Source organism: Protobothrops mucrosquamatus, unplaced genomic scaffold (genome assembly GCF_001527695.2).
Source record: "Protobothrops mucrosquamatus isolate PMUCROS unplaced genomic scaffold, P.Mucros_1.0 scaffold_69, whole genome shotgun sequence".
Lineage (NCBI taxonomy): Eukaryota > Metazoa > Chordata > Lepidosauria > Squamata > Viperidae > Protobothrops > Protobothrops mucrosquamatus.
Window position 1 is genome coordinate 1,150,302 of NW_015386145.1, and position 15,410 is coordinate 1,165,711.

General features: G+C 35.5%; 1 protein-coding gene across 1 annotated transcript in view; it reads right to left on the reverse strand.

Moving 5' to 3' along the window:
• Window positions 1-783: 783 nt before the first annotated feature.
• MATN2 (matrilin 2) overlaps window positions 784-15,410 on the reverse strand; it is a 28,531-nt gene continuing 13,904 nt past the window's right edge. The window contains exons 7-17 of the mRNA XM_015813341.1: window positions 14,558-14,680; window positions 12,035-12,157; window positions 10,413-10,535; window positions 8,935-9,057; window positions 7,422-7,544; window positions 5,799-6,212; window positions 4,462-4,614; window positions 2,922-2,981; window positions 2,373-2,480; window positions 1,766-1,859; window positions 784-838 (exon numbers count right to left, since the gene is read on the reverse strand). Of these exons, the coding sequence (XP_015668827.1) occupies window positions 784-838; window positions 1,766-1,859; window positions 2,373-2,480; window positions 2,922-2,981; window positions 4,462-4,614; window positions 5,799-6,212; window positions 7,422-7,544; window positions 8,935-9,057; window positions 10,413-10,535; window positions 12,035-12,157; window positions 14,558-14,680 (1,499 nt within the window). The remainder of the gene's footprint in view (window positions 839-1,765; window positions 1,860-2,372; window positions 2,481-2,921; window positions 2,982-4,461; window positions 4,615-5,798; window positions 6,213-7,421; window positions 7,545-8,934; window positions 9,058-10,412; window positions 10,536-12,034; window positions 12,158-14,557; window positions 14,681-15,410) is intronic.

Genomic DNA, 15,410 nt, shown 5'->3' on the forward strand with positions numbered 1-15,410 from the left:
AAGAATCTTGCAGACTCCTTTTGGCACAAATATCTAGGCCAGCATTTTTTGTTAATATTCCTTTCCTCTTTGCTGTTGCCAGCTCTGTTCCTATTCAGTTCTGAAAGCCAAGACCTGGGAACAGGAGGATTGGTGAAAATAGCTGGTTCAGCCTTTTCTAAAGTTGGTAGAACATTGAAACAATTTATGTAATGATACCACAATTTCACTGTGGAGACAACTAATTAGCCCTTAAAAATGAGTCTTTCAGCCACCTCATCTACCTTTTGAACTATTTTTATAATCGGGGAACAACATCTAAAATGGAACATGGAACAACTAAATGCTTCCAAAATTGGAAGTAAGAGTATGTAGAACATGAAAATTGCTGGGCCAGAAATGAAAGTTGAAATTAAAATTGTTGGGAGCAACAACTTCAGATATCAGTTTGATGGCTGAAAGCAAGTAAGTCAATTTCAACTTCTCGCGGGGAAAAAAAAAGATCTTGCAAAGTTGGAATTGATTGATTGAACTTTTTAGTCCCACACAGTCTGCTGTTACAACCACAGCCACGCCCACCCAATGGGCCACACCCACCCGGCACCCGATGATGCATAAGTGGGTTTTGGGTTGTAGTTTGGGCACTCGGTCTCTAAAAGGTTCGCCATCACTGCTATATATCCTCAAGCCCAGACTGCAGCAAAAATAATTGGAAAACATCCCAATGCTTGGAAGACTCAAAGGCTGATGAAACTGGCCAACAGAAAACATGTTGGGTAGATACTGCCAATGACAATAATGAGCTTATTTAAAGAAATAATCATCAACAATCAACACATCAGGTCGCATAAGGAACCAACTGAAAAACAAACCATATTATATAAACTGCTTTTCTGTATTTTGAAACTGCAGCTAGAGGGGGCTCGTGCTTCATCATCGTCACTAATGTTCTTAACGAGAGATGCATTAACTACAGTGTACTTAGTAAGCAAGATACTTATAGTATTGCCATTCATGAAAATCAAGACAGCAAAACCAATCCTGAGATTTAGCATTATTCATCATCATAATTCTCTCTATGTACTGAAACCCCAACAGATTGGAACAAGAACAGGATATGAGAAAAAGAGTAGTGCATTTGCATCTAAACCATATAAAGTTGCCAGAGGGCAGAATTAGTAATGCCAGATTTGGGCAGCAAAAATCCAGAGAATTCCAAATAAGGAAAGCTCTTTGTTGCCATTTAGTGGTCAACTGGACTCTAGCAGCCAAATTCTGCAATAAATTTTCAAATAACTAAGGGAAAAGTACTGCTTTATGGCTTGGCAACAGATGCCTTCAAAACCAATTTCATCTCCACTGAAATTGGCCTGACCAGTCTGATCATGCCAGGAAAAGCAGCTGGTGGTTCCATTTTTCCATCGTTAGCCCAGCCCTCTGGAACAGCCTTCTATGACAAGCATGTTTGGCTTCAATCCTAGCCACCCTCCAGAACATGCTTAAAACAACTTTTGTGGGAAACATTTTAAGATTAAACCTAGATGCTTTTTCTAAAGCAGTTTTGTCTATTTTTTTAATTCTTGGTTTTACATTTAAATTTAATTCACGGGTTAAGTCCTGTTAATTTTAGAAGGTCTTAGTTCCAAGTGAACTAAGTATAGGACTTCAGCCTAAGTGCAATCAACTGTATATCTCTACACAGAAACAGAAATATAATTCATTTTCAAATATATTGACTTGAAAATCTATATGAAAAATTAATAGATATATAGAAAGGATATGTTGCTGTGTTAGTTTCCTAAATTCAGTAGTTGCGAAATTCTGGAAATTCATAAGATTCTCACAACTGCATAGGTCTTTCTTATCATCTGAAGGATTTGCTGGAAAAAAAAATAGGTGGAGTGTATTTAGTTAAATAGTAAGAAGAAATATATTTTCATTGCAAGAACAAAATCACTACAAAATCTATTTTGTTTTTAACCCATTGCACTCATTGGAAAAATGGAATTCCTGGAGTGACAAAAGAATTTTAGAAAAGTTCCTTTCTCTCTCTCTTTTAATTGCTGTAGGAAAACAGAGACATTTGAGATTAAAATGAGGATTGTTTCATGCAATGCATGAATCTTAATACTGAGTTATGGTAACTACTATAATAAAAATGCAATTGCCCAAGGTTTAGATAAGAAGACTAATTATAAACAAGGGTTTCAAATTATTAAGTGGAAAAGTGGTTTCCTACTTATTATAATAAGTAGGAAACTGCCTTCTTAAACATATATTCCAAGAATCCTAGGGAATCAAAGTGGATGATAGCACAATTGTTTGATGTGACAGAAGATAAATTATTATAGTTATACAAAGTAATGGATGGTCTAAATGGAAATAAATTTTACCTGAAGCTTTTGTCCATAACTGCTTTTCTTTAAAAAGGTATTTGTGATGCACAGCAAAATTGGAACAGGAAAGAACATCTGTGATTGCTAAGGTAGATGTTTCAGGTTCTACAGACGACAATACAGTGAGACCAGAAGTGAGATTATATTTCATCCTCTTATGAAGTGGTTTCTCTGTATATATGTTTAAAAAAACCCTGCATCTTGGGGGATATTAAGCAGTATAAAGATCTGCATGATAATTTCTGGATTAGAAATATTAACCTGGACAGAATATAATTAGTACACTTGGGGTAAATATGGCCTTTGGTTGCATTTTTGCTATATTGACCAAAATGTAGCAAAACTGCTGCTGTTTTTGCTGTTATCAGTAACTACTATATGTGGCACAGGTATCATTAAAACTGATAACCTACTCTACACCTTCTGTATCTTATTAAGAAGTATTATTACAATAAAAATGACACCTTAATTTTTCTTCTGCCAACGGCAGAGTGTAAAAGAATCAAACTGAATGAAAATGACATGCACACAATGATGATTTCAAACCTTCAGAAAGTAAATTCATTGCATGAAGCTGATTTGTTGTTTCCTGGTAATCCTTTAGATCTAGAAAAAATATTGATAAAATGAAATAAAATAGGACTTATTGCCAAATGCAGTCAGATTGTGATAGTCAACTACAAACAAGATTTTGTAATTTAAAAATTAAGTTGCTAGAATAACTTTTGAATATAAATAAAATTAGGGATAGTTTGTTTATTACTGATTATATTTAGCAATTCAGTTGTGAACAGAGCTTTATGGAGAATATGTAACATAATCTTTTTTTAAAAAGCTCCTCATAATTCTTTGGAGGCACACAGGAAATAATCTGAAGGACCACAGAGTCCACAGCTCTAATACAGGTAGTCCTCAATTTACGACCACAATTGACCTCAAAATTTCTGTTGCTAAATGAAACATTTGTTAAATGAGTTTTGCCCCATTTTACGATTTATTTTTGCCATAGTTGTTAAGTGAATCACTGCAGTTGTTAAGTTAGTAACATGGTTGCTAAGTGAATCTGGCTTCCCCATTGACTTTGCTTCTCAGAAGGTCACAAAAGGGGATCACATGTTCCCAGGATATGGCAACCATCGTAAGTGTGAAAAACGATCATATGTCACTTTTTTCAGTGCTGTTGTAACTTCAAATGGTCACTAAATGAATTGTTGTTAGTCAAGGACTACCTGTATTTATTTAATGAGAAGAGGGACATGGAGTTGGACTGTCTCCCTTTAGCTTCAGCCTGAATGACCAAAATCAGAGCTGATGGATGCTGAAATCTGATAATAAGCCATCAAGTTAAAAAGTAAGCAAATGAGTCTTTTTCAATCCAAGGAGGGTGTTGTGAGAACACAGACAGCAGCACAAATGGAGTGTGTGGAAAGTCCCTTTACATTTTTTTTTATTGAAAATTTTATAAAATTTTACAATATAAATCCCCCCCTTCCCCAAACCCACCCTTCCACTCCCCCTCCCTCCCCCCTCCCTTCCCAGAGCCAATCACAGGGTTAACAATAAAATAATCATCCTCTAACTAACATTAATCAACTATTAAAATAACATATCTATAACCTCCTTTAACTCTCTTTTAAGCAAATATACAGTTATTAAAGACAATAATAATAACATCACTTTAATAATTAAAAATAATACTAAGTAAACTATTCTAACCTTTATACAACATTAATGAATATTCATCCCACATTCTTTTACAAATGGTCCTAGGATTTTTGTGGAATTTTGACCTGTATATGTCATTTTTGTTAAAGTGACTGAAGTAGTAGATACTTTATGATTTTGGCCTTAAAATAAAGTTATACAATTCTTAAGTGATAAATTACAGAAATATTATTCTTCCTACTGGTGTACTGCTCATTGTGTTTTATTTATATTCCAGCAGTTATGCAGATGCTCAGAAGGAATGGACAGATTTACTTATTTTAATCTCTTAGTTTCCAATTCCAATGGACTCCCAGATTTCTATCTGTGTTAGTTTTATATTGTTTCTTGTGTAGAATATTATGTGGTGCTTATTTAGTACCTTCACAGATCCTTTTCTGCAGTTTTTCAGTGATCTCTTCCATAGCTTTGAATTCCTGAGCGTAAAAAATATGTTTTTCAGCAGGATCAGAAGCAATTGCTTGTAATTCTTTCTCAATTGATTTCCCTATTCCAACAGCATATATAGTGATTCCTAAAAATGAAACAAGTTTAATTTCATAATTCAGTTCAAGATTGAGCTATAGCATTAAAGCACTATTAATGAATATAAAAAAATTGTATTCAAAAACTTATCTACAAAGAATATTTCAAAAGCAACCACAATAAAATGCAAGAGTTCTAATTCAGATGAAGTAAGTTACATTTAATATCATAGAAATCAACTGGGCAAATTAATTCTGAATAACCTAAATATTATAATTTTCATGTATCATAATCAAAGCCCAAATATAGTGTCCTCAAATTTCTTACTAAGTTGGTTACATCTAGTTGCTTTGGTGTAAAATATGTATTTAGTCATTGCCTATTATTGTTACTATGATTGCAGAATCAGTCAGGGGAGTCTCAAACGTAAATAAATTCATTTAGACTGGCATTCTATTGGCAAATTTATTCATAAGTGCTCCACGCTTATAATTTTTATCTGAATTAGTTGTTATAGATCACTGTATTCTGCAAGATGATTTTGTCTAGATACATTTGGATTAAAACTGCCAGAATTCCCCAGAAATATTGCTTTGAAAACTGAAAATTTATATTGAGTCCAGTGCAAGATTTCCAAACCTTCCTTTAACATTAAACAAATAGTATGCATTTCACTTCTAGAGATTCTCCAAAATCCTTCTTCTAGAACTTAATAAAAAGCTCTAGATTAAAAAAAAGATACCGTATATAACAGTGGTGGAGAATCTATGGCACGGGTGCCAGAGACGGCACTCAGAGCCCTCTCTGTGGGCACGCGCACTGTTGCACCAGTCCTAGGCCTTCAGCTGGGTTTTATAAAACCTTTTCGCTTTAGGCCTCCGCTGCCGTGTGCAAAAAAAAAAAGGTTCAATCAGTCAATTTCAACTTCTCGCGGGAAAAAAAAATCTTGCAAAGTTGGAATTGATTCATTGAACTTTTTAGTCCCACCCAGTCTGCCGTTACCACCGCAGCCACGCCTACCCAATGTGCCACACCCAGCCAATGGGCCACACCCACCTGGCACCCGACAATGCATAAAATGGGTTTTGGGTTGCAGTTTGGGCACTCCGACTCTAAAAGGTTCGCCATCATTGATATATAACTTATAAGAGCAAAAATAATAGCAATATTACTTTTGCAGCTTTCTTTCATATTTCTTTTATAGTTTACACTTCTAATAAATATTCATCCTACCTCTTTGCTTTGCTTTAGCTGCCCATTCAGAAACATCATCTTGGGCCCGTCCATCTGTAAACAAAACTGACACTCTGGGAATATTTGCTGAGATGCGCCTGGCTCCCTCTGCTTCAGTGAAGCTTCTCTCAGTCATTTGCTTCAGGGCAAGCCCAGTCATGGAGCCTTTCCCCATGTATTTAACTTGTGTCACTGCTTTCTTCATATCCTTGGCTGTGTTGAATTGTTTCAGTGTGAATTCTGTGCGAACCTGGCTGGAATATTGCAACAAACCAACACGTGCAGCTCTGGGAGATATTGTAAGAGAATCCAAAATTCCCAAGACAAATTCCTTGACAATTTCAAAATTATTTTCTCCTAGACTTTTTGATCCATCTATCACAAATACCAGATCAATTGGGCCTTCGTTACATCCTGTTAACATAAAATGAACAAATGAAATAATGGAATATTGTCAGCAAAAGAATCTATTTCTCCAACCTAAGGATTTATCATATTCATCATGTTCAATGGAGTTGCAAAGGTACTTACATAAAAATAAATTAAAAGTCATCAATACCAACACGCTTTAGCTAAAAAAAATGGCAAATCATCAAAACAAGTTCTTGTTTTTAATCTCTGCAATGAGGATCTGATGACTGGAGGAAAAAAATGATGGGGCTGAATTAAAAGCCTTTCCTCATTTATACTTACAACAGGAAAAACATGCTTAAACAGTGTTTTATTCATTTATTAATCCTATTTATATAGCCACCTATCTCACAAGAAATGATTCTGAGTAGTGTACAATATTTTTTTTACCATATCCTCACAACGTTGCTTTACCTGAAGCATTTGAAGTCCTCTCAAACCCTCAGAATAGTTTTCTGATGTTAAAAGTAGTGTTTCCCCTTTATCCCAACACTAGTTTCACCATAGAAACACTTCAATGTATTCTGACCACTCTGTGAACGGTATAATCAGGTGATCCCATTCCAGTGATTACTTTTTAGAGTGTTGCAAGTACAGCTTCTCCTTCTGGTCAACTTCCAGAATCATTCTGCTTTGGGCAATGAGAAAATCTGGCTCTTTGGAGCCAGGCTATCTTCTTATATTGGCCATATATAGGAATCCACTCCCAGCTCAGAGAGATTGCTTTGAGAGAGGGTTCAACCAAGTAGCCCCTAACTTCTGGGGAAGGCTTATTCATGAAGCAGCAGAGAGCAATCTCTGATGCTTCCTGATGCGGCCCTCTCACTGCCACATCTCACCAACTGGGCTCCTTTTGGACAAAATGGGTAATGCAAACTAATTAAATATAATAACAATAACTATGTTAACTGGTTCTAAGTTAATTGAAATTATTGTAACTTAATTCTAATTTCATTAAAAATCACTTTCAGTTTCTAACTGAGTACAAAGTATTGCTTTTTTCCCCCCTAGCTCCACTTATCTTTGGGACTAGGATTTTTAGAATATTATTCAAAGATCAAGTGCAGTTCTTTTTCTCCTTAAAAGCTGCACCTGTGTGCACTGCACTGTAATTTAATATCATATCTGAACATGGTCAGGATCTCTTTTGAGAGAGACTCCTTCCAATAATAAAATAAACAATAATAGGGGTGATAGATATAAATTACTTACTTTTGCATGTTTTCCCATCATTCCATAATATAAATCCTTCATGGCATTCACAGACATATGAATCATTATTATTAACACAGATATGTTCACACCCATGGTCAATGGACTTGCAGATTTCTTGATCTGGGTACAATTAAAGAAATGTCTGGTAAAAACTTTCTAAAGATATGATATACTAAAAGTATTATTTTCTATAATACTTACTTCTTAGCTGTATATGCAATTTGGATTTCAAGATTTTAATTTCTACAAGTTTAGAAAAATATGAGGCCCAGTACTGGGAACAGAAATTGTCAGATCAAAGGAAGCCAGGGGAGGCTTGGAAATTTCTCAAAAATAAGATATTGAAAGTATAATCATACATCATGTTAATGGGAAAAACATGGGATGGAAAACATAGGACATACAGACGGTCAGGAAACTTTTGACCCAGGTAAGTCAAAAGAGTCAAGCAAAGGAAATGATGGAGGTGTATAATCACCAGGGAAGCAAACCAGCAAGTAGCTTATATCCCCAGAAAAGTGTAAAAGTATAAAAGGAATTTAGGCTTGCAAGCAAAGCTAAAACAAACAAAGGGTGTTTTTTGTTTTTTTAGCTATATCTGTGGTAAAAAGAAGAAAAAGGAAGTAATGCAGTCACTTGTAGAGGAGAGAATAACAAAGCTCCCCAACTCTTTGCTTTGTTCTTCTCCCCAAAGTAGAAAAATTGACACAAGGAGAGAATAAGCAAGTGAAAGCAAATAATGAGATGTTTAGGGAGCAATCAACTACCACAAATGAGTTTAAACCTCCTAGATCAGATTAATTACATTAACTGTCCTAAAGGAATTTAATGAAGTTATCTTGTAGCCCTTTTCTGTGATCTCTTCCAGAGGTATGTAGTGTCATAGAGAAAGGCAAATCTTATTGCTTTCTTCAAAAAAAAGGGGGGGAGGGAGTGGACCTCGGTAACTACAGGCAAGTAGGCTTATTGCTGATACTGAACAAAACCTCTGATATCAAATAAATTACTAAGCAATCATTTTGTAAGTATTTAGAGGAGATAAAAGTAATTTTCCCTTTACATTCTGTATTGATCAGAATACACTTAAAATATTGTATTATAATATTATGCATCTACAATATTGTATCAAATTCTGGGCATTACAAAGATATTGACAAACTGAAATGTGTCCAGAGGTGACCAACCAAAATGATGAAGGGCCTGGAAGGAAAAAGTCATGAGAAAAGCTTGGAAACCCTGGAGTATATTTAGTTTGGTGAAGAGAAGTATGGTAACACTCTTCAAGTTCCGGAAGGGATGACAAGAATTATTCAGAGTTAGTCTAGAAGACAGAACAAGAAAAAATGGATTTAAATCTTAAGGAAATAGATTTTGATTGGACTTTAAGCTTTTTGGTAAAAGCTGTTCAACAGTGAAACAGACTTCTTTAGGGGCACGGAACCTGATCAGTAGTGCTGATTATTCATTCCTTTTTTAGCATGATGAATTCTCTTCAGGGATGCTTGCTTACTTCTGCAGGTTCTCCTATCCTTGTTTAGTATGAATCCTTCATGACACTTGCAGACATATGATTCACCATCACTGTCACAAAGATGCTCACATCCATGGTCCACCAACTTACAAAGATCTGTATCTGAAAACAATTTCCAATGCAATGTTTTAAATTGACAAACCAACACACATTAAAATAAACATTTATTGCTCTGCTTTCCAACAGATCCAAATCTCATAATCCCTATTTCTATTCCTTGTTTTATTTCACAAGTCTCAAAAAAATAAAGCAAAGCAAAAAAACAAAACAAAAACAAAACCTTAGCCAAGTCAACATCTATTTCCTGCCAATAAGATACTATTTAATTTACAGGAGCTGTAGTTATTCAAAATAATAACTGCAGTTTTTATTATGAATGACAGGCAACACTGACATTCACAGTGAACACACTTCCATGCCAGACAGGCCCAGAAATTCTATCAACATTTACAAGTACAGATATGTGCTCTTGGTCACATTCAAAATCAAATTTTCCAAGCTTTGTTGAATTTAGAAGATTTGAGTCCATTTGAAACAAAGAGAGAAATTGTTCACCAAAGGCAGCAACTGAGTGGGATTTCACATTTCTCCAAGGCCTCAGAATTAACTGATTCAAATTTACAGGAAGAAAAGAAAATCCACATAAAGAAAAGCAAGAAAAACACTTGTTCCAAGAATCCTATTTATTTTTATGAAAAAAACGTAAACATTTCAGCCAGGAATCTGTATTAAACATTTTTGCTATTGTTAGCTAACCTTTGTTGTCTTTTGTAGTATCTCTGTTCAAAGTCAGGAATTATGTGTATTTCAGGTAGTCTTTTATGCGCATACTCAGGTTTTAATTTCTTTCTCAAGTTTCCTATGATTTATAATCATTTCTTACGGTCTCTTTTTTATGGAGTCCATGGGATAGTAAACTAGTTTTTAGGGGACCAGTACCATTTAGAGGTCTAATGGGAACACTGCATGTGCTTTTAAAGCTTTCTTTTCCTTAGTGACTGGATTTGTAAAAAGACATTTACTTTTTTAAAATAAAGTTTGATTTTGTTTACCTGTGATGAAATTGATCTATCTCCCAAGTAAAATTGAAGAGCTGGAATTTTTAATTACTTACCTTCATTTTTTTTTCTTCTTTTTATTTTTTCATTGCCATTATATTAATATGAGAGCCCTTTTTGTCACACACTGGGGATAGGGAGCGGGTGCATCCCCAGAAATAAAGCATTCCCAGAAGATTTTGTAGATGGCTGCAGTGGTGATTATCAAGCAGCTTCGAAGAACAGAGTAGGAAGTGGGGCAAGGATGAGTATTCTCAGTGGTATTCTGGGAGAGCATGTTTGAAACTTACAGACTTTTACTGTGCAAGTTCAGCCATGCTACAAATTTATTAATTTGTTTTGTGAAATACACATTTAAGGACTAAGATACAGAAGCAATTCAACTAAAATCAAGCTTACGTTTGCAGGTTTTCCCATCACCATGAAGCACATATCCTTCAATGCATTGGCAAATGTAAGATGTTCCAGTGTTCACACATAAATGTTCGCAGCCATGGTCATTCAGCAAACAATAGTCCGCTCCTGAGAACATGTTTAAGCATAATCAATTTATTTATATAGGTACATGCTCTATAATATGCTGTTTAAACATTTGTTTGGTTTAATTGTCCCTATCTGTTATGTGAACAACACAGACAACTGATCTGTGTGTGTGTGTGATGGTATTTCTTTATTGTAGCCACAAACAGCCCTGGTTTCTTTGGAGCTAAAGTAATTGTTTGGAAAACTATTTCTCTTAAACTCTTATTGGAGGTTTAATTATCTTTTCCTGGTTCAAACACAGAGACAAATTCTTAGAGAAGCCAAAAGAAAACAAGGGTATTGTCTAGCAAGTCTGTTTTCATCTGTAGTCAAAGCCAGGTGGAAAAGGGGCAAACAGTGGAGTTTCTTTTAAACTACTCCAGTCATTGGCGGTGAGACCACTAGATATGGGAGTGCCTGTTCTAATATTATGTTACCATGATGAATGATGGACTGGGTCCCTACCCCACCTCTAAGGGATCGTATAATTTTAAAAAGATATAAAGAAATTAGGGGAAAAGAGGAAGAAACTGAAGACAAGATAAATAAAATAAAGATTGAATAATATTTTAAATCCTTATCCATATACTATATTATATGTTGGTGCCAAACCCTGTCTGAGGACAGACAGAGCTCACATATAGATGCCTCTTGGCATGTCTGGTATTTTAGGAAAAACTAGCTTTAAGAAATCTTTAACAGTGAAATGGATTGTTTGGATAATCAATTGTTTGATGAACCCATGAAATAATGGTGTCTTAAAAAAACTGAAATGTTTCTCAATGAGTAGTATGGGTGTTTAGAGTCATTGGTGCTCTCTGAGTATGGTTGTTTGCTTGCAGACAATTCATTACCTGATTAAGTAAAATCATCCCTGCTAGTGAGTGTGGCATTTATTTCCTGTATATGTACACTAGCTTACCCTACCATTGTTGGAGGGTGTAGTTTTCACCTTGGTAGAACCTTGATTAGGGAACTGTTTTATGCTTCTTTATCTGACATTAATCCTTGCTTATCTAGGTAGGAGCTGCTGGTGAGGATGTGGTTAGGTCTTTGTTTCCTTCTTAGCTTTTTTTTATTGTCTCTTTTGAATGATATGTAAATGTGGTTTATCTCTATGTGTCTATGAGTGGCTGATTTGTTTGAATGCTGAACTTCCAGGAATTCCCTAGCGATTTTGAATTTAGCTGTGCATATTTCGTATGGATTACATATGTATAGTATGAGCTACATATGCTTAAACTTCCACACTTCTTTCTATGAAACTTGAAATTTACTGCTGTATTTTCTTAACAGAATCACATTTTGTGGAAAATATCTCTCCCTATGTCTGAGTTCCTTTGCTTTTCTGAGTAGTTTGCCAAAGCACATGCTTTCCTTGACCATTTAATCCAATCACTGCTAATTAACTTGAAATTCTACTTGAATAAAGCTTTGCTAGAAATTATGGAAGCACTGTTTTGTTTAATTTTATAAAATATCTCAGGCAAGAGACTTACGTGAACAAGTTTTCAGATCGTCATTAATGATAAATCCTTCAGAGCACTGGCAAATGTAGGATTCTCTGGTATTTAGACAGAGTTGTTCACACCCATGATTGAACTCGGCACAGTAGTCTATTCCTGAATTGTTGTGTTGAGCAGTAAAAGAGAAAACACTTGAATTTTCAAGCCATAAAATATCCATATTAACACTTCAGAAACAGAACCATCCATTACAGATTATACCTTTTTGTCCTTGACATCTGCTCCCATTTTAAAAAACTATTTACAAAGTCTATCCCCATATAACAACCAAAATAACACGCAGGGTTCTTCCATGTAGCATCTTTCTGCTGCTGCAGCAGCAGCTTTGGACTGGTGCATTCACATAAGGCTAATAAGTTACAGTCAGTGAATTTCCAGCTCCCTTCAACTTTTTGAAATCTGAAGCTAAACCTTCCGTATGCAGTGTTGCAAGCTAGACTATCTGTCCTGACTCAAAAAGCTTGTCAGTTTTTCAGTTTATGCTAGAGTCTGCTGCTGTTAGCAAAAGGAGAATTGTGCAGTTTGAAAAAGGTGGCAAAAAGACCTTATCCCATACCATCCAACTCCTCTGTTCCTGAGGTTGTTTTGCACAGTTTTAAATTTTTAATGTGCATAATTTCATATTTTTAATTGCTTTTAGATTTATCTTCTTATGATCTGTGAGATGCCCAGAGTCGCCCTATTGGGAAAATTGGCAACATATAAATTGAGTAAATAAATAAAAATATACTAAGTGGGTATCAGAAGGACAAAATTGCTGTCCAAGAAAACTGACCAAAACAGCAGAAACAACAGTGGTTGGGAAGTTCAACCTCCCCTTGTGATTCCACGAATAGTTACTTTGCTATGATAGTGGCAATTTTATTATTCTGGACATTATGCTGGACATTATGCTGGTGCTGCTGTTCTTATCATGTCAAAAATCTGATTGCCATAGTGCTCATTCTGCCTCAAAGAGCATAAAGATTCAGCATCTTTCATTCTGTAATGATGCATTTCTCTGTCACTATTTCTACAGTCTACAATCATAAAATTGGGGAACACAATTAGCTGTAAAACATTCTGGAAGATATCACTTCATCGTGTTCCCTTCATAGGTATCAACAGGATTTTAAAGGCTATTGGAATGGTACTTTGATGTAAGATCTTTCACCGAACAATAGCTCAGATTCGTGGGCAATTAATAAGACTAGGAGAGTATGGAGGAAGAATCACATGTCATTCATTTATTTTACCTTTTGCATGTAGCAGAAACAAGGATTTTAAGTAAGGGAAGAACTGTAACAGTTTCGTTGGTGGCATAGTAATTAGATAACAAGTTATAAATCCTTCTGATTGGTTGTTTGGAGACAGCATTGAATAGATGGTGATATCTGCATGCCTTTTACATTTTGAGTCAGCAGCAGTGAAAATAGGAAGGTTTCAGAAAAATGTTTGGAGGGACCAGAGAGTGCAAATGGTGAATTATGGCATTCATTAAGATGCTGAAAACTGATCTGATCTGGAGATTCCCCTTGTGGGAATCTGGCAGGAAGAGTCACAAATCCTCTTCCCTTCCCTTTTCCAACAAGCACGTAAGTGGCTGCTGCTGGATTTGGGGGGGGGGGGGAAGAGAGGGATGTGATTATCACAAAATGTTGGAAATGAAGATGACCTGACTGTAGCAGCAGTCATTAGCACTGAAGCAGCCACTATTTCCCCAAATTTCATTCCCTCAGGAATAATGGGTCCTGGATTTTGGACACATTAATTAGTCCATTTGAGGTACCTTGGTTAAAAAAAAAAAGTTGCCCTATGAAGCACCATTTTGTCCAGTTAAAGGCATGACAGTAGGGTTGCCAGGTCTGCTTCCAAAAAATAGCGGACAAGCGGGGGGGGGGGGTAAGTAGTAAAAAAAGTAGACTGTACAGCTTTAGATTACGTACCATTTCATCATAAAACTTTTGAATAAAAAAATGTCCACTATTTTGTGAAAAAAAATAGTGAACATAATGTGAAAAAGTGGACTGTCCACTCAAATAGTGGACACCTGGCAACCCTACATGACAGTGAGAATATGAGTAGTATATAGCTTGAGTTTGAGCTACAAAATAGTTTTTATATTTTCTCTTCTACGGGTAGTAGCATGTCACTAATGAAAAAGCTTTCTTACCAGTAATTTATAGAATTACAAACATGAACCAACAGAGTTTTATGTATCAGAGATATCAAAAAATATATAAATGTAGACGCTCATAAATTACAAAAAATTGTAGGCACTCACTATTTTGGCTACCATCTATACTTCAAAAATAAAGATCAGGTAACCTAGCATTCATTTGTTCTTTTGGGGGTTTTGTAACAAATCTGTTATTTGTGAAATAAGCAAACATATTAAGTCATTTAATGAATTAATTTTAAAGGCACAATATTGTTATAGCCAACATATTCCTAGGGGACATCTTTTGTATCAAAATTAATTCTGATATGCCAATTTCCTGTTTCGGATAATCTTACTTCTGCATGTTTTGCCATCACGGTTTAGAGTGTATCCAGTCTGACATTTGCACAAATATGATTCTTCAGTGCTAACGCATTCATGCTGGCAGCCATGTTTACCTAAACTGCAGATATTTATTCCTATGGAAAGAGAAAACTAATAAACATGTCAAGTAAAAATGCTGAAAAATAATATAATTTTTAAAACACTGATTAATAATCAGCATATATAGCATTAAAAAGTTTACCTTTCGTTTATGTTCCCAGAAAGCAAAAGCAAAATTAAAAATCACCTGAAGCTATTGAAGGCAGTTTTGTTTGTGCAAGAAGGATCATCAAGAGGACTAGAGTTTCCAAAACTTTGGGGACTGGTATTTAAATTTGAGGACTGGTTTTCAAATAGAGTTTTATACTGATATTGGTGAGCTTGGCAATGTACAGTAAACTTGAGAAATTGCAGAGATTCACAGCTAGTAATAAGGCCTATTGGCATGATGACAGCCCTGGTTCAGGCCCTTAGTGTCCACAATTATTTTTTAATTGGCCCAAATACCTTGGCTTGGGAAATCCATTACTCTAATCTATCTTAATAATAATAATAATAATAATGATAAAGTTGGAAAGGATCTTGGAGGTCATCTAGTCCAACCCCCTGCTCAGGCGGGAAACCCTATACCATTTTGGACAAATGGCTGTCCAGTTTCTTCTTAAAAACTTCCAGTGTTAGAGCATACACCGCTTCTGGAGGCAGGTTGTTCCACTGGTTAATTGTTCTAACTGTCAGGAAGTTTCTCCTCAGTTCTAGATTGCTTCTCTCCTTGATTAGTTTCCACCCGTTGCTCCTTGTCCTGCCTTCAGGCGCTTTGGAGAA